Source organism: Montipora foliosa, chromosome 5, assembly GCF_036669935.1.
Source record: "Montipora foliosa isolate CH-2021 chromosome 5, ASM3666993v2, whole genome shotgun sequence".
NCBI classification, from domain to species: Eukaryota; Metazoa; Cnidaria; class Anthozoa; order Scleractinia; family Acroporidae; genus Montipora; species Montipora foliosa.
Genome location: NC_090873.1, coordinates 46,922,425 through 46,941,479, shown reverse-complemented (window position 1 = coordinate 46,941,479; position 19,055 = coordinate 46,922,425). Strand labels below are relative to the sequence as shown.

Genomic DNA, 19,055 nt, shown 5'->3' with positions numbered 1-19,055 from the left:
AACAATAGCTGACACCGTCCTTAAAAGTTTTACCTTAGTATAGGAAATTAACGCTCCATGAAATTAACGCGAACCGTTCAAATTCGCGGTAATTTAAGTCGCGCTAATTATGTTGAGCGTTATTTCCCACGACGTTAATTAAGTGCAGCGTTAATTTCTGCGCTCTTAATTTCCATTATTTTAACCTAATTTTGAAACCTTTCGAGACATTCATGACACCTAAAAAACAATAAAATAAGTTACAAGCTTTCTTTCTTTCCGTTAACCTTTGCATTAATTGCAAGTTTGAAGACTGTTTTGGTGACCAGAGAGTTTTGTTCAGTGATTTTTTGCATCCAGTGTTGAGTAAGTTTGTCCCAGTGGTCACCACCAACTGTGCCTTAATCTGATTGGTCAATTATTTTTGACGAATTAATTGTTCACTATTCCAACAAGTTCCAACAAGGATTGCCGAACGTTTGTACTTTAAGCTGTATGAATCGTATCTTGTCCGTGCAATCTCGCAACTGATAAAACTGACCGAACTGTTTCAAAGTTGTGTGGCGGCCACACTGTGGGTCTCGCTGGTATCGATATTTTGGTATCGCAGTATCGGCCCATCGTTACTAAGGCGGACTCGAACGACTGAAGCGAGAAAGGACGTGAGAATTTCTCATTTTTCTTTGCAGGTCATTCTCGGGAAAAAAAGTTTTGATAGTCCTACAAACACATTTGATTACATTTCTTCTTTCATGCTTTTTTTTTGTTTGAGCTCGGAAACGTCTCGAAACTTCGCCTTTGTCAGCATTTATGCGTTGCCTAGATATTATAGAAGCTGTTTGCTTCGAACCCGGTTGGAACCTATTAATTGTCATCGTGAGCTTTTTAGAACGGTATAAAGGAAACCCATGGAAGTATTCAAACTACGTCCACCACCATATGAGCTTTTCTGAGAGATGACCAAAGAGAAAAACCTGCGGGATTGGAAAGCTTTGCATTGAACGGATCGAGACCTATAAGTGCCACTGCAGCTGCTTCCACCGTTCAATCGATATTTAAGCAGTCGAAGGGAAAAGCTTCCGTAGGCAAAAGTGAACAAATATTATTGTGAACCGACAAAGATCATGCCTCCGAGAAGGCCACCACATGTTGTTTGTTACATTTGTGGGCGTTTATATGGTACGACATCTATTTCACTGCATATTCCAAAGTGTCTGGAAAAATGGGAGATGGAGAACGCCCAGTTACCGCGACATCTCCGGCGAAAACCACCGCAAAGACCCGCAGGATGGGGAACTACTCCGCTGTCAAGTGATCTACGAGAGCGAGGAGCGCAGTTGGATGCGATGAATGATTTGGCTTTTACTGCTTCACAAAATCAGCTTGTACCCTGCGAAAACTGTGGACGCACATTCAATCCTGATCGTTTACCAGTGCACCAACGGAGTTGTAGACTTAACAGTCCTCTGAAATTGTCCAAGAACTTTGATCCCTCCAAGGTTAAGTCAAGAGGACAGGAATCATCTCCCCAAGGAAATTATAAACAGAGGAGCCCCCAGCCACCTAGAAAACCGAAAGCCGTTGTTTGCTTCATATGTGGAAGAGAGTTTGGAACAAAGTCAATAAGCATTCATGAACCACAGTGCTTGAAAAAGTGGGAACTGGAGAATAGTAGGCTGCCAAAACACTTGCGCAGACCCCATCCAGTCAAACCAAGCACTTTACCAAGTTTATCTGATGAAAGTGGTTATTCTCTTGAACACATGAATCAGCTGGCATTTGAATCATCACAGAGGCAACTGGTACCATGTAGAAACTGTGGAAGAACTTTCTTGCCAGACAGGCTGGACGTTCACATGAGATCATGCAAGGTTGGGGCAATGCCATCACGGCAGTCAGGTGTGTTAATTAAACCATCAATGTCTGACTTATTAGTAGTAGGTGTAGATGGAGCATTTGTTTGGGGCACAGGTACAAAACACAGGTCACAGGTCACAAGTCACAGGTCATTTAACCAATACATAAACAAGTAAACTAACCATTTGTATTGCCAACATTAGGCCCAAGGTGATCTATAACAAATGTTTAGGATACTTTTTGTATTGGTAAAATAATGACCTGTGTCCTGTGTTTTGTACCTGCCGCATTTTTTGAGTGGTAGACAAAGTATGACAATAGGGACCTAAACAGGTGATTGGATAACATTTTCTGAAGTGTAACATTCTCACCAAAATATTTTGGTCGATTTATATTCAGCTTTGTCAAGGTTTTCGGCTAAAACACACAACACAGGACTTGGAAGTTATAAAACATGAAAGTTCCATGTTTTGTCAATAATAATATTATTGTTGCTTTGATATTCAGTTGAGTATTAAAGGGGCTATGTCACGCAAAATGATGTAATTCATGTCATCCAAAATGCCCAAAAAGTGGAATGAAACATTACAAAAACCACTCAAAACTGTTGAAAAACATAAAATAAATACAGCAAAAGGAAAGAGAAGCATGGATGGACAAAAGATGGACAAGATTGAAACGGATAGCATTTGGGTTAAAAAAAGTGAGCCCCACATTTTTTCAAGTTTATGACAAGTTGCCTGGATAAAGGTCGTTTTTGCTCAGAATCGTATTGTTTGTGATGTAATGATAGTTTTATTTAGTAAAGCAATTCCACATTACCGTTTTCAAGTTTTAAACTTGTTATTAAGGTTTTGACATTCAAGTTACCATGTTGTCAAGGGCAACCTTTTTCCATTTCCAAGGTAACTACATGAACTGAGCCTGGATGATGTCATCTGAAATGGTGTGCCAAACGTGTCAATCATAATTGGGCCGATTTACACGGTACGACTTTGTCGCATGCGACAACGGCTTACGACAGGCCCACGACATGATTTACGATTGTTGTGTACGTCAGAAAAAATGTCGGCGCATTTTGAAACATGTTTTAAAACGCTGCGACAATCATAAGTCATGTAGTAGGCCTGTCGTGAGCTTGTCGCATGCGACAAAATCGTATCATGTAAATCGGCCCTATGACATGTACACTATATGAATTGTATTTCATTATAGTGTAGTCTCTTCAATTGTATGTTGTTTGAATTCAAAGGCTGCAGTCTTTGGTAACCCTGCTTATTGTATGAAGGCAGTTGTGTGATGAGCACTTGGGAGGTCCAGTATATTGTCTCAACCTAAGTTGTCTAAAGGGTGGCTAGAGTTCAAGAGTTATCTGGGATTAAATTAATCATTAAGTCATGGCAGGGTTCTCAAGAATAGAATTTTGAACAACTGTTGCTATACTATTTTCAGCCGTAACACTGCAAGTGATTGACTCAATGATGTACTGATCAAGAAGGTCAAATAAGCCATAGCCCAAGAACCCAAGAACTAGTGACACCTGTGACAGGTGTTACCAGTTCAATTGAGAACCTTGCATGGTAAACTCACTAGTACAATATGTAACTGGCTTCAATAAAATACGATCCACCTTTTGAACGAAGAAGGACAGAATATTGAACAAGGCCAGATCAGAATTGTGATAGTTACCTTGCATCTTATGCATCTTGCAGATTATTTTGTCCTATTGCTAATTCCTCCGTAAATTCTCAAATACTACTATCATTGTTCCCACTCTTTATGTCCAAATTTATATTTGAATGTGCAACGTAAAAATCATGATTTCCTTGACTTCATAATAACATCATTATATTACTCATGACAAGCCTGTGGCCTAAATGTTTGAAGATTTTTTGTGGTATCATGATGTTATTGTTTTGTCTGAATTAATATTATTGATATTTATTAATTTGAGAGTTTCTTCTTAAGGTCATCGACTGTCCCCACTTAGTACCCCTGGGGGGCTGATTTCTACTCACAGTGGTCAGTATGGGAGGAAAAGTCCTTTGGCTCAGTATGAGGACTTCAATCACAACATTGAACCACTGATAAAGGACAAAACGTTTATTAAAAGCAAATCCTCAGCAGGTGGAAAGAAACCTACATCTCCTTCTCCTTCTGCAAGGTCTCCTTCTCGTCCTGCAAGGTTACAGCCTATGTCCAATGGACAAACACAATCCCCATCATTTAGTTTTGGGCGTAAATCTCCTGTACTATACAGCCAGCCACATGAGATCAAGACAACAAATCAAGGGAGCCTAATGCTATGCCATAACTGTGGGCGATTTTTTGATGCTGAGCGTTTGGGAAAGCATCAGTCAATTTGCACCAAGACTACACAAAAGCAAAGAAAGGTCTTTGACTCCACAAAGATGAGAACACAAGGAACTGATGCAGCAAAGTATAACAGGCCTGGAGCTAGAAAGCCACCTGATCCACCCAAACCTAAATCAAACTGGAGACAAAAACATGGTAAGAGCTAGAAGTTTCAAGATCATTCCTCTTACACTGATGATAACCTGAAATCAGCTAAACATGCAAAGCAGCCAGACGAAAAGCTACCTTCTATTTTCTCCAAGTTGACTAAGTCATCCACTGATAAATGGCAGATGTCATTTATTCAACCATAAATAGCTATATCAGTGTCGTCCTTTTTCTAAAATTGTTGCAGATCTCAAAAAAATGTCATTTTGATGATAATGTTGTCAGGATCTGACACATGCAGATTAATTGCTTTCATTCTGTTTCAAGCAATGCCATCTTACATTATTGTTGTTTTTTGAGTGACAAGACAGGTTTTGAGAAGTGGGTGTTTAAAGGCCCACCTTCAACTGACAAGCATTGCATTCTGTGGAGCAAATTATTTTCATATATGAAAATCCGACCAAAGCTGAAATCGCTACAATAAGCAAATGCAAAATCGTTTCCATATAATCAAAAACAAATGGTTGAAAAGCCTGTTGGTTGAAGGTGGGCCTTTCATATTGTAGAGTGATCACATGGTGATTCTGGTTCACCTGTTTCAGAACTACCCAGCTGAAAGTTGGGGACCTCCTGGTGAATTCTTTTAAGGACTGAAGGGAAAAATACAATACAAACAATACATACTTAATTGACCGCTCCCCATAGGGGCTTTTCAGGGCCAATGAAACAATCAACGAAACAACAGAACACAACAAGAACAACTGTTAAGAATCTCAACTGGCTGGAGGCAAACCAGTTGGCTATTTACAAGTGCAGCTGGGAAGTTGAACCAGGGACTACCAGGATCAAATTCAACGAGTGGTCCGAGCGGGTCTTGAACCTGGGATCTCCGGATCTCAAGGCAAGCATTCTAACCATTGGGCCACTGCCTCCTAAAAAAGGCCCTTTTAACCAGAAAGGTTTTTTAAAATTTCAATACTATGTCATGTAAACAATAAGAGCATAAAAACCCTAACAGTGATGGATGGTTTTAAAAGATTCTTTTTATCAGAATGAGCTTTCTTGGGAGAAAGCTTGAATTTCTTTAATAATTGATTTTTTAACAGCTGAGTTCATCAATGCTATTAGAGATGCAAAGAAAGTAACAGCACACATGAAGAGAGGAGGCAAGGCATCTGACCTACCACCACCAGTACCAAGTGAGAACCCACATTATGTTTTATGCAAGTACTGCACACGACGCTTTGCACCAGATGTGGCTGAGAGACACATCCCAAAGTGTCAAACCACTGTCAATAGGCCTGCACCACCCAAGCAAAGGGCACTTCAAGTGCTGGGAGGTCAAAGAGGATACAATGCGACAAATATTTCCTCAAGGAGAAGACATCACCGCTAACATCTTATCCCTTAAAAGCCTTAGGGTGTCCAGTCAGCACATGCTTGTTGAAATGTCACACACAAATTGTCTCTGTCTCAATGTAAGAGGCTTAGGGTTAACATGGAATAAATTCTAGCTTCCTCTTGGGATTCTGACAACATATTGTTTGCTGAAAACCTCGTCCCTAAAATGATACATTTAAAGGCTAACTGCATTTATCTGTATACTATTAGGTAAGTCACCTCCACCTACATAAAAATTATCGTAGTTAATATTGTTGAGAATTAAGTGATCTACAAAAAGTTTTCAGTGATTTTGTTTCAGAAAATTTAAGTTCCCTTTTTATACAAAACATGTAGTATTTATTTCTTCAAAATTATTGGCTGTGTGATGTTTTGTGGGTTAATTCCCCAATAAGCATTACAGCAGCGCTGTTTCTTGCATTCAGATTTCATGCCTCTATTATCGAACACAGAACTTCTAATTTTTAGCACATGCATTCACCCTCAGCAAGGTATAAACCAAAACAAGTAGTCACCAAGAAGTGACCATGTGTCTGACACAGGGCAGGCAGGCAGGGATGGTGCAGTGGTGAGAGCATGCACTCGCCTTCCACCAATGTGGCCCAGGTTCGATTCCCAGACTCAGCAGTGGGTTGAGTTTGTTGGTTCTCTACTCTGCACCGAGAGGTTTTCTCCGGCTACTCCGGTTTCCCCTCTCCTCAAAAACCAACATTGGACTTGATTTGCGTTGACTGTTAATTTCAGTTTACAGTGTCCCCAATTAGCACTCCAGTGCTAGAACAACTTCACTTGAGACTTCAATAAAGTTCCTCGAATCCTTCCCTTTTTCCTTACCCATGTTTTGCACACAACCTCTTTTGATGTTAAATAATGAAATCACACTCTTTACTATTTGAGTAGGTATTTGAGTATTTAAGGGTGCATTTGATTGACCTTATTCTGGAATAGGAATATAAGGAATAGAAGTTAAAAATCCTGCATTTTTTATACAGAGATTCACATTTAAATTATCAAACACTTTCTAAAATGTTATTTTAAACTCATCTTTAGTATCCTTGTTGCTTCAAAACGCCAAACAAACTCCTTTTAATCATCACTCCAAGTACATGTATTCTTATTCCGGAATAGGGTAAATCAAACGCACCCTAAATGTGTTAAAGTGTAAATTTGTTACAAATGTATCAGAGTGGTTTGTAAAGCCAAACAGATAAATAAAGCAAACTCCAGCCTGCTTTATTTTTGAAAGTCAAAGACTAGAAAACTCCAGTTTTTGTTATTTTAGTGAATTAACCATCATAATTATTACTGGGCTACAATGCAGTTTGAGCTGGTATTTATTATAAGTATTTAAATTTATTTAAGTGTAAATGTAATAAATGTATCAGAGTGGTTGGTAATTCAGTGCAATTAAGCCAAACACTAAGCAAATGTCTTCTTTACTTTCTTAAGTCACTAGAAAAAAACTACTGTGTTTTGTTGTGTGTGAATTGAGCATCATAACTACCGGGTATAAGCTACAACTTTTATGAAATGAGTTTCACAACAATGGAAAAAATTGTTCTATCACATTTTCTCAGACCATTAGTTGAGGTATTGCATTTTATCTTTTAACCTAGATTGAGGGCCTGTTTACATGGAGGTGGTGTAACCCTCCTGTCCATACAAACTCTTATTTTTTACCCTGGCATTTCCATGATAGTTGAGGTAACCTGCTGAAGCAGGTTGACCGTCTGCCAGACCGGGGTTGAATTTTGCCATGTAAACGCTTGAAAGGTGGGGTAACCTACTAACCCGGGGTCGGCTCATGTCACGATATGCTACTCATGCCTTTGGCGGAGGCGTTGAAGCATTAAATGTGATAAGAAGCCACAGCACTGAAAAGTTGAAGTAAGAGAAGCTAGGGAAAGTAAAAGAGCATTAACGGCCAAAATGCATCCTTCACCGGCTATTTTGCCTGTTTACGTACTTAGCGATCATGTAGTAGCTTTGAGAAAGGTCACCCAGGACCCCAGGGTGGTAAGACTGCATGTAAATGCCAGCTATTTTTCAACCCCACCTCCCATGCAACCAGTCCCTTAGTTTGTCAAAAAGGTGCATTCCATCATGGAATATTCTACCTTTATAGTGTAATATACTAAAACAGTGGATAGCGTTGAATTTGCATGCTGATTGGCTGCTCAAGCTCCGGATATCCTTTGCTATTCACCTTGGATGAACTCGCATGGAATTTGCGCCCAAAAATTTTGTAATCTTTGCGTCCTCTTCATCATCTTTTTGTGCTATGTAATATCACTGTTTTAGTATATGCTAAAACAACTATTTACCTCAGTGTCGGTGGCTGTAGTGGTGGATATTACCTCGCTGCTTTGCAACTTGGTAAATATCCACCACTAGCCACCTCCACTTCGGTGAATAGTTGCTAATTAACATTCAAGCAACTGATTCACAAAAGCAAACTCCTATCTAACCCAATGAATGTACCAAAAAATAAAGGACACTGAAGCTTCAATGTTTGGTGCAATATTTTATTAAAACTACACTATGGACCCCTTCCCCACCGAAAACCTCCATCCAGGGATGTGACATTGAGCCGCAGCCCAGTAACAAAAAAGCACATGTCTGCCCTCAAAAGGGCAGTTGTAGCTCATAGTGTGGGCATTCATACAGAACAACACTTGGCTTGGGTCCTTTTAAGTAAAAGATGAAATATGAGTGGGAGACCTTTATGGGCATTTAAAATGGTGAGCCACTTGCGAGCTGTTTTAAAGCCCATAAAGGTCGGGCGCGAATATTTTATCTCACTTGTGAAATGAGACAATAGATTGTGATTGTCAAATGCAAAGATGTTCAAGATGTGACCGTTTCATTAGAACACATGTTGCCAGATACGCTAAACTTTTGGTTGAGCAAATTCGTTTGTGAAGTGGCCAAGCAAAATGAAGAGCATTATCTGCCCAATTCGCTTTATTTGTTAGTTTGGATAAGATGTTGTGTAAGTTCCAACATATTTCAGATTAAAAAATGACAGCTTTCACTGACTAATTAAAAAACTGCAGCAGCAGCAGATTCTTCATGGATTTCTAGTAGTTATATACAACTACTGTTATTTCGTACAAACAAACAATAATTATTATTCTTAATTATTCCTATTCTCCAGGTCTCCTGGTAGTCTAGCCACCATCATAGCTGGGGGTTTTGTTTGCTCTTTGAGTGGCAGAGCCATGCAAACAATTGATGAAGGAGTGAGAGGTATGGGGTGGAAAATGGTACAAACCAGTAGAATATTCTGTTCACTGATGTGCTGATAAAACCTGGACAATTTCAGCAGATACTTTTCACTTCCTGCCCCATTCCTCTAGTGGCTAAATTTGCAGCTTGTTTTCATGGCTCCTGTTCTTCTTTCAAAATGTATCTTTTCCATGAATAACTAAAAATGCTGCTACAGCAGCATTTACCACAACTCCTAAGAGACCAAAGGAAGGCCACCCATAGTGTTTATACATTATACTCCCCAGGGTAGGGGAGACAGTTCTTATTAGTGAATTGGTTGCCATGGAGAGTCCCAATACTGCACCAGTGTCCTTGAGAAGCACACTCTTAGTGATGGCAGATGTAGTTATAACATTTAAAGTGGTTCCACCAACCACCATTGGTATTATTACAATGCAGAACTGGTAGATATCTGTGACTATGTACTGTAAAAACAAGCAAACAAGAAAAGCTGTCAATAAATCACCTGCAAGAATAATTAACAATAATTATTCTACGAGGGCGTACTGGATATGAAGTGACAGATAACCAACGAGGTGCATGGTGCCGAGTTGGTTATAATCATTTTATATCCAGCAAGCCCGAGTAAATAATTGGTTTATTAAAAACTCCAGGATCAACAACTCTTCCATGTATGGTCGACTAAAGCATCGAGTTCTGCCTCAGTCAATTCCGGTCCAAAACGGTTTTTGTCGGTCATTTTTTCTCAGAGCTGCAAAAATGTTTTCAGCTTGCTTTATTGCTGATGCATTCCTTGACCACATTAGGTACAACAAGTATATGAACTGATAGCCTGTGTCCGATGAGCCAATGAAAATGCTGGAAATCTGATATCCGTAGTTCAGTTTTTAATAATTTAATTTATCAAGTATCAAGGCCCTTGCAATCCCTCTAGATCAACTGACAGGTAGTAAACATAATTTTCTTTGACCATTTTTCATTTCTTTACACCTTTACTTCAAAACAAAAACAAAAGTACCATTAAGACAATAACAGTATATGCACATGTTTAGGTGATTACCTTTTTTTTTTTGCCTCCACTAACCCTGTGAGGCCTGTTCCAAACGTCGTGCTACTGCCGTGCCGAACTCAAATGAAATTGTCATTTCGATTTAAGCACGGCAGTAGCACGCCGTTTCAAAGCATTGACCGCGGCACGGCTGACTTAGGTTCAGCACAACTACTTAGCACGGCAGGACTTGCTGTGCCGCATGGCAGTAGCACGACTTGGTTTCAAACGGCGTGCTAGAATTGTTGCACCGAACTCAATTCATAAATTAATTTAATGTATTTTGCATTATTTGCATACTATTACGCTGGATGGATGGTTTGTTTTGTCTTTTGAATTTAGCGCAACTGTATTAGGTTCGACGTTTGAAACCATTTGAGTTCGGCACAGCAGTAGCACGACGTTTGGAACAGGCCTGAGAGTTGCATGGAGATGTGAGTTGTGTGAGCAATGAAACTTGCAAGAAATGAGCCATGGTAAGTAGTTTTTTCAAAGCTTAATGTGGTCTGATGACCATTCTTATCACAACCGGCCACCAGAAAAGAACTACTGTGCCACCTACACATGCTGTGATAACATGAGCTGGCAAAGAGATCTTTTTCATCTGATCACAGTTCTCATCAGAAACTACAATATAAAAACTAGTTAATTTTTTTACCAAAAGTCCATAAGCCAATGCAATGACACAAATGGCACTCCTCAAAAGTACAGCTTCACTAAATCGCCTGGACAGCGCACCTACCAGAAATCCTTGAACAATCTAAATAAAAGGGTAAAGCAAGCAACAATATATTTTACCAGGTACATATTCTTTTTCTGTTCTTGTTAATAGAGTGTCAGTACTGTTAGGCTGTGGCCTATGTTGTGATCTGTGGGACCTCATTGGTCTATTTAATCCCTCTTTAATTGCAAATGTGGAGCCCCAAAAAACCTTTCCTAAGCAGTGTTATTGATTTATTTGTGTAAACAGATCTAACAAAAATAGCCTAAGGGTGAAATGAGACAGCTATTTTGCCGGCAAAAAAAACTAGCAAATTACAGAGAATGTGTATGGAATAATCCGATATTATCTTAAAAGCGGGCAAAAAAAAGAGTGGTTTATTAAAGAAATGTATGAAAGACCTTGCACCCTCATGCAACATGTTGCAGAACCAAGTTTCGTATTTCAGAGACAACACCTCTGACATAGTTGAAGACAGTTATATTACACAAATTTTGCTTTTGCATTATGTTTCCTCAGCCACTTGGGAAAACTCTTAATAGTTACATTCTTTCCACAACAACTTTTTTAGAAATTAGCTAGGCCCAAAATCTTAAATGTTATCTGCTAGTGTTGGTTCTTCAACTGACAACAAACCCACTTCTTTCATTTCTACAAAAGCACTTTCACTAAACACACTGGTTTGCATGACCAACATCTACTGCCAATAAGAAATAATTATTAATTGTAGATCCAAAGTGTAGAGTGTGTGGCAAGTTGAGGAGGAGTCAGTTGGGCATATATGGTAAGTAGTTGTACTCTGGTTGCAAAGAGGGAGTATTCGAGGTGGCCTCATCGGATGGAGCTGAGGGTGTACTGGGAGCTTTGTCAGAAGTATGGTGTGAAGTGTGGTTATGTGTGGAATAAGGACGTTACGGATGAGATGAGGGTGTCAGTGGATTTGAATGTGGAGATCTGGTGGGATAGGAGTGTCAAGACAAGACAGAAGATGGAACACAACTGTGGTGGATTGAGCTTCTCAGGAGTGGATGTTTGTCAATTTTTTGGTGTATTTTGGGATGGAAACATGGTGGCTAAAGAGGATGAGAAGATTACCAACTACTCTCCTCTGGCTAAGAAAATCAGAAAGATTCAATGGGTGTCAATGAAGATTGTAACAATGATGGTTGATTGTTTGGGCGTACTGTCTAGCTGGTTGGAGGGCTTTTTGAAAGGTCTTGGGATTCCATATGTGTTGGTAGGAACAAAGGCACCCACAGTCATAAGGACCACCCTAATCCTCCAGAAGACACTTAAAGTGCATTTGATTGACCGTTTCCCGGAATAGGAATACATGGAATAGAGGTTAAAAAATCCTTCGTTTTTACGAAGATTCACAACACTTGCTAAATGCTATTTTAAACATATCTTTACAATCCTTGTTGCTTCAAAACACCAGACATGCTGTTTTAAATTACTCCACTGACTTTTTCTTATTCCAGAATAGGGTCAATCGAACGCACCCTTAGTCTCAGCCCTAGGTCCGGGGCTGAGGCTTAGCAGTGTTTACACCAGCAGAGTTTGATTACCATCTCCTCACAGGTTGTTCTGTTCACAGAAAGCCAAGAATTATTATTATTATTATTATTATTATTATTATTATTATTATTATTATTATTATTATTATTATTATTGCGTCGTTGACGCAAGTGGCTCGCTGCAGGCATGCGCAGGCCATAAAAGTGGGAGTGAGGCTGCCATTCATGCAATGCGCAATATTTTCGACGCTGATGACACGGACGCTGTTCTTCTTGTTGACGCCTCAAATGCCTTTAATGCCCTGAACAGAGCTGCTGCGTTGCACAATACAAGAGTCCTATGTCCAACCATAGCTACTTATGCGATTAACACCTACAGACAGCCTGCGAGGCTCTTTATTATAGGCGGCCAAGAACTTAAATCAGCGGAAGGCACCACACAGGGGGACCCTCTCGCTATGAGCATGTACGCCATTAGTCTCCAGCCACTGATAACGCGTCTACACGTCTCAGGATCAGCTAAACAGTGTTGGTTTGCTGACGATGCAACGGGAAGTGGTTCCCTGAAAGATGTGCGGAAATGGTGGGACGAGCTATCAGAGAGTGGTCCGGCGTTAGGGTACTTTCCCAATGCAAAAAAGTGCTGGTTGATCATTAAACCTGATAAAGAACACGCTGCTATGCAGGTATTTGGTGACACAGCGATTAACATCACCTCTGAAGGCCACAAGCACCTAGGTGCAGCTCTTGGATCGAGGTCATTTCTGGAAGGGTACGTGGGCGAGAAGGTAGAAGACTGGGTAAACCAGGTCACCAAACTTGCAGAGTTCGCCTTATCACAACCTCAGGCGAGCTATGCAGCGTTCACTTTTGGGCTACGGCACCGATGGACGTATTTCTTAAGGACACTGCCCGATATTACCGACTTGTTAGAGCCTTTGGAGCGTGCGATAAGCGAAGTCCTCATACCAGCTATTACGAACCACGCAACAACTGAAACTGAGCGCGAACTCCTTGCGCTTCCTGTGCGCTTGGGAGGGCTTGGGCTTATAGATCCAGTCAGAGCCTCACCCAAAGAATATGAGGCTTCAGTCAGGGTCACAAGTCCCCTAGTAAGGCAAATTGTGGAGCAAGTGCATCAGACCCCGGATGTGTCAGAAGTAAAAACACTGCAAATAAGCGCGCGTAAGGAGAAGGATGAGTGTATGGATGAGAGGCTAAAACGGGTGAAGACCTCTCTGCCGACAGGAACCAAGCGAGCTGTAGAGCTAGCCACGGAGAAGGGAGCATCGAACTGGCTGACAGTAATTCCCATCAAAGACTTGAACTTCAATCTAAATAAGAGAGAATTCAGAGACGCGATCAGTTTGAGATACGACTGGGAAATCACCGACACACCGAAAGTTTGCGTATGCGGGGACCGTTTTAACGTAGATCATGCAATGGTATGCCGACGTGGCGGGTTTATAATAAAGCGTCATAATGAGCTTCGCGACCTGGAAGCAGAGATGTTGAGCATGGTATGTAATGATGTGGAAATAGAGCCGGTCCTTCAGGAAATCAGTGGAGAGACTTTGAACAGAGGTGCCAACAGAGCTCCTGATGCGCGCTTAGATATTAGCGCTCGTGGCTTCTGGGAGAGACAGTGGACTGCATTCTTCGATGTCAGGGTTTGTCACCCTAATGCATGTTCTTACAGAGATCTAAGCCCCAAGGAAATCTACAGGCAACACGAGAATGAAAAAAAACGCCAATATGCAAGCAGGGTGATGGAGGTGGAGCAAGGCACCTTTACGCCACTTGTTTTTACTACCACAGGCGGAATGGCCGAGGAATGTAAGAGATACCACAGCAGATTAGCTGAACTACTCGCCATTAAGAAGGGAGAGGACTACGCCAGCACCGTGTCCTGGCTAAGAGCAAAAGTATCGTTTGCTATCCTCCGCTCAGCTCTCCTCTGCCTTAGAGGTTCCAGAGGAAGAAGAAGGAATGTAGACCTTCAGGAAACAGACATTACAATCGAGAATGTGACCGCCAGAATTTCTTAGTTTTCGTAATTTTAATTTGGTTGTTTTTGTTTTTTTGTTTTTTTTTTTCTCTGACTGATATTATCTGCATATATATATATCTTTTTTTAAAAAATAATAGTGACTTTTCTTTAAGGAGCTTATTTTTATGTTCAATTTTTGTTTTTTTTAGTCAGAACACTATCATGACATGAATTTTTCTTACTACAAATAAGAATATCTTCGTAGGTTTATTGTGCTTCATACTAGTCTCTTTTTTAATGGAAATGAATTGTAAATAGGTTTAATAGTTTTCTTTTTTTTTTACTTTTTACTTGTAAATAGCAATTTGCTTGGAATATGTTAATAAAATTATGATTATTTATTATTATTATTATTATTATTATTATTATTATTACTCACTTACAATTGAAAGGACTCCAACATATGACATCACAAATCCATTTTGCTGAGGTTCCAACTTAAAATATTCCATGGACACCAAAGAAAACATGGATTGGAAAATCCCAAAAGGGACACCAGTGATGATCTTCACTGTTATTAAAAACAACACCACTGGAATCCTCAGAAGTTCTAAAATCTTTTTGGCACTGAATACACTGTCTTTAGAATGACTGCTTTCTGAAACAGAAATTTGCACAGAAACATACAATATTATAGATTTCTTTAGTTAGGGATTTTAAGATAATTTCAGGAGATAGGGGGTGAAAAGATGCAACATAAAAAAAAACCAACTGAAAGGAAAGCAAGGATGGCAAAACAATGTGATCCAGGTTCAAATCTCGGAGGTGATTCTGTAACTTTGGTTGCCTTTTCTTCAAGGGTTTTCTATGGTACCCCAGCTTTCCTCCGATAGCAGAAACTAACCACGTATTAAAGCGCAGAGTGTATGGCAATAGATTCCAGTGGTTGGGAGTGACTTGTGATAGGCTAGCCTGGGTTCATCCCTTTTACTGGAGCATGTATATGATGCTATATGTTTAAGGACGGTGCCTATTATTGTTATTGCGCATACGTTCTGCGAATCTCGAGATACTCGGATTTCCTATCGGTTATGCTTACTAATACAGCGATATTTTTGCGCGGTTTAAAACTATCTGGAGAAAGTACAGATCTAATTAGTAAGTACTCTCGGTATCCAAAAAGAAAATTGGGGGTAACCATGCATTTTTGAGAGATAATTAAGCTTCAATTTGAGAAAGAATGCCATACATTGCTTTGTATTTTAGAGCTTTTTACAAATATTATTCATCAATTATCTTTGAAAAATGTGTGGTTACCCCAAATTTTCTTTTTGGATTTCAATAACAATTGTTAAGATCTACATTTCCTGCATAATCACACACCGAGGCAAAAACATCTTTAATTAGTAGGCACTGTCCTTAAGTCTAACAATCCAGCCATAGAAAATTCCCAACCTTGTTCCCAGGGTCTCTCTTCTCTGCCTGTGTTTGAGGAAGGGAAGAGAGACACTGGAAACAAGGTGGAAAATTGCTTGGAGCTTTGGTTCAATCCTAGGGTGGCCCAGGGTCAGTCACTGAACATTAAATTTATGTGATCCTGTGAGGGTCAGGTAATTCTTGTGTTACATGCAGTTACAAACTTTTCCTAATAATGAGCCCTCCTTGATGCAAAATTCATCGTTTATAAAGCCTGGAAATACAAACAGGATTTAAATGGGCAGGTATAAAACACCGGTCACGAGTCACATGTCATTGTTTATAACCGATACAGAAACTACCCTAACCGTTTATACAAATGCTAACAATAGGGCTAAAAACTTTTGCTTAGGCCTAAGGTTAGACTTTCTGTATTGGTAAAACAATGACCTGTGACCTGCGTTTTGTACCTGCCAGATTTAAATGGCAGCTCCCATTCACTTAACAACTTTTACTGAATTATCACCAGATGTGGTTTCTTTTGATGTTGTCTTGGTATTACTTGGAATGCAAACAAAAGATATAATAATGCTGATACAAGAGAAAAATGCTGCAAAGAAGGCTGCAGTCCTTTCTCCATAATTGTGTGTGATAAGGCCACCAATGAAAGGGCCAATGACCATTCCAATGGCATAAAATACACCAAGTTTTCCAAGTGCATCTGCACGATCTGTCACAACAAAACACAAACAAGAACCATCCTCATTAAAGCATAATGATTACGTATTTAGACATAAACACGTAAAATAAAATGAACAAAGGAAAAGAATCTGATGTTTTAGTCTCCTCTTAAACCATTCCCTTGTTCCCAAAAGGTTGAAACGCATACATACAATCATACATACTTAATTGACCACTCCCCATAGGGGCTTTTCAGGGCCAATGAACACTGTCAATCACGACAGAACAGAACATTCAACAACAACTGTTAAGAATCCCAACTGGCCGGAGGCAAGCTAGTTGGCTATTTACAAGTCCTGATAAGAAGTTGAACCAGTCGTCAGAACATGTCTTGAACCCGGGATAATCGGATCTCACGGCAAGCACCCTACCCACTGGGCCGCACTGCCTCAAGCAAACTTATGAGTGAAAAAATGGAGCAGGCTTGGCTCACTCGGTGGTGAGACCACATCCAATCCAAAACAGACCAGGCCGGATACCCATGGCATACTGCATGTAGTTCCAGCCTGTATGTGGGCTGAGTTTGTTAGTTCTCTACTCTTGCTCTAGGAGCTTTTTTCACAGACTACCTGCTTATCTGGATGCAAGAATGGGAGGGTTATAATCATTTTTGACAACTTACCTCCTTTGTCTGAAATGTCTGTGACAAGCATTTGTGAACCTAAAAGTGACATAAACATGTTGATATTTTCCTTTTCCCCCTTCTCCCTTGAGCTGTGAACATATTGCAAGGTAAAAACAAATCATAGGAGGTCCAATTTGCAGCATGCAAGAAGCAGAAGACACTACAGAAAATAGTGGACCGCATATGTGCATGGTAACAATGAATACAGGAAAGAAAGTGGTGTCAACAACCTTCCATCTATTTGCTTTATTCATTAATTTTGCAGACTTCACCTCAAAAAAGGGTGGTGTTTTCTTGGTTCTTACCCTGCTCTTAGGGGTCTCCCTTGGGATAATTTGGTTTTCCCCTTTCATTATAAACCAATCATCTTAGGGCATTTGAGGTATCAATGGGCTAAAACCCTGATTTTTTTCTGACCAAAACTTGTTTGAAACTGCTACCTCTCTCCATCTAGTTCAATGCACATGCAACTGAGACACCCAGACATGTGAAATTAGAAAAACAACACACAAACATCATATACTCACCTTGCATTGCATGCATAAATACTGAAGGAAGCCTTGAAATGAATAACATGCTGACAGTTGATGCAATGCCGAGTATAGCATAAGTCAAAGCAGCCGCAGCAAATGACAGAACAAGAGCTGCTCTACTTCCAAAAATATCTCCAAATCTCCCAATGATAGGTCCACCACATAGCTGAACGACAGCAAATGTAGTTTGAAGATAACCAAACACCACTGGGTCAGCCCCAAGGTTCTTGGATAAATACTGAAATGAAATTTTCCAAATGAAAATATGAATTGGCAGGGTAGGGAGCTTGCATGTGTTACCTCAAGGCTCAACTTTGTTTTTTATGTCCCAGAGCTTGCACAAGGCAAAATGAAGGCAGAATCTGAGACTACACAAATGTTGGAATATTCCAAAGAATAATTTCTTTTTGCGTGTGTGTGTGAATAATTTGCACTTAAAGTAAAGGTACAACATAGATAAAAACTGACTTGGGTTTAAAATAGAAAAAGGAACTATGGATATCAATATTAATGTCCACCAATGTCAGGGGGTGGAGGGGAGGGATTGCCCAGAGCCATGTTGGTTGATGCCTCAATTTGACTGATAACAATTGTGAGAGTACAAGCTTAACTATACACTAATACATGCAGGAGTAGACTGCGAGCAGTGTACATACATACATACATACATACTTAATTGAACAGTCTCCCCATAGGGGCTTTTTAGGGCCAGTAAACACATTCACAAGAGAACAGAACATTCAACAACAACAACAACTGTTAGGAATCCCAACTGGCTGGAGGCAAGCTGTAGTTGGCTATTTACAAGTGCAGCTGAGAAGATGAACCAGGGACTACCAGGATCAAATTCAACCAGTGACCAGAATGTGCCATGAACCCATGATCCCTCGATCTCAAGGCAAGGGCCTTAATCACTGGGCCACACTGTCTCTGTCTTCTCCTATACTATGTGGGCATGAGTGTATTGCTATGAGTGTGATCCACGTCATGCGAGTTGGTAGCCTGGAATCAAGATAGAAGAAGAAGAAAGGGATGGGATGGAGTATCAAAATGCCCGGGGTCATGCTGGTCTAGCACCCCACTCGGATATCCGCAGTAAGTCAGACCATTGTGAATTGTAATGGGCAATTCCATTTAATATATGCGACCCCTATTGAGGGTGTCTCTAAGAGCTCACCCCCTTAGGATGAGTGTTGACTCATCCCCCCCCCCCCCACCCTTGGAAAAAGGGGAGATAGCAAAGAAACCGACTGGGTTACCCCCTCAGAAAGTACCCCTACTTAGCCCCTCCTCCATCTGGATTTCCAAACCCCTCCATAGGGGGGTGCGCATAATAAATGACCTAATACAACTGTGCAACAAACAAGATGCTTCCCAAATTACCGGCAACACTCCAATCTGAACCCAGAAACACGACGAATATAGAACTGCATTAAAATATATGTTCAAAAGAAGCCATCTGTGATTTTTGTGCGCGAAGTTTACTGCAGCAGCCGAAGAATCCCTTTCCAGTCTTTCTTGATCTTCTTTTTC

General features: G+C 40.3%; 3 protein-coding genes across 3 annotated transcripts in view; 2 read left to right on the top strand and 1 right to left on the bottom strand.

The window, feature by feature from the left end:
* The first annotated feature begins 434 nt into the window (after window positions 1–434).
* LOC138004489 (uncharacterized) lies at window positions 435–7,031 on the top strand. Its single transcript, XM_068851020.1, has 3 exons — window positions 435–1,878; window positions 3,805–4,347; window positions 5,406–7,031. Exons 1-3 carry the CDS (start codon window positions 1,104–1,106, stop codon window positions 5,693–5,695), a joined length of 1,608 nt encoding a protein of 535 aa, XP_068707121.1. The 5' UTR covers window positions 435–1,103; the 3' UTR covers window positions 5,696–7,031.
* Window positions 7,032–7,179: 148 nt separating this feature from the next.
* Window positions 7,180–19,055, bottom strand: part of LOC138004490 (solute carrier family 22 member 18-like) — a 12,070-nt gene continuing 194 nt past the window's right edge. Inside the window, exons 1-7 of the mRNA XM_068851021.1 lie at window positions 18,906–19,055; window positions 17,517–17,760; window positions 16,987–17,025; window positions 16,150–16,353; window positions 14,651–14,865; window positions 10,638–10,739; window positions 7,180–9,395 (exon numbers count right to left, since the gene is read on the bottom strand). The exon at window positions 18,906–19,055 is cut by the window's right edge and continues 194 nt beyond it. Of these exons, the coding sequence (XP_068707122.1) occupies window positions 9,102–9,395; window positions 10,638–10,739; window positions 14,651–14,865; window positions 16,150–16,353; window positions 16,987–17,025; window positions 17,517–17,760; window positions 18,906–19,055 (1,248 nt within the window). The 3' untranslated portion in view covers window positions 7,180–9,101. The remainder of the gene's footprint in view (window positions 9,396–10,637; window positions 10,740–14,650; window positions 14,866–16,149; window positions 16,354–16,986; window positions 17,026–17,516; window positions 17,761–18,905) is intronic.
* Window positions 12,165–14,644, top strand: LOC138004488 (uncharacterized). Its single transcript, XM_068851019.1, has one exon. It carries the CDS (start codon window positions 12,448–12,450, stop codon window positions 14,263–14,265), a length of 1,818 nt encoding a protein of 605 aa, XP_068707120.1. The 5' UTR covers window positions 12,165–12,447; the 3' UTR covers window positions 14,266–14,644.

Coding starts and splice junctions, on each gene's coding strand:
- LOC138004489 (XM_068851020.1), top strand. CDS start 1,104: ATGCCTCCGAGAAGGCCACCACATGTTGTTTGTTACATTTGTGGGCGT. Junction 1,879..3,804: donor AATGCCATCACGGCAGTCAG/GTGTGTTAATTA, acceptor TTTCTTCTTAAG/GTCATCGACTGTCCCCACTT. Junction 4,348..5,405: donor AAACTGGAGACAAAAACATG/GTAAGAGCTAGA, acceptor ATTTTTTAACAG/CTGAGTTCATCAATGCTATT.
- LOC138004488 (XM_068851019.1), top strand. CDS start 12,448: ATGCGCAATATTTTCGACGCTGATGACACGGACGCTGTTCTTCTTGTT.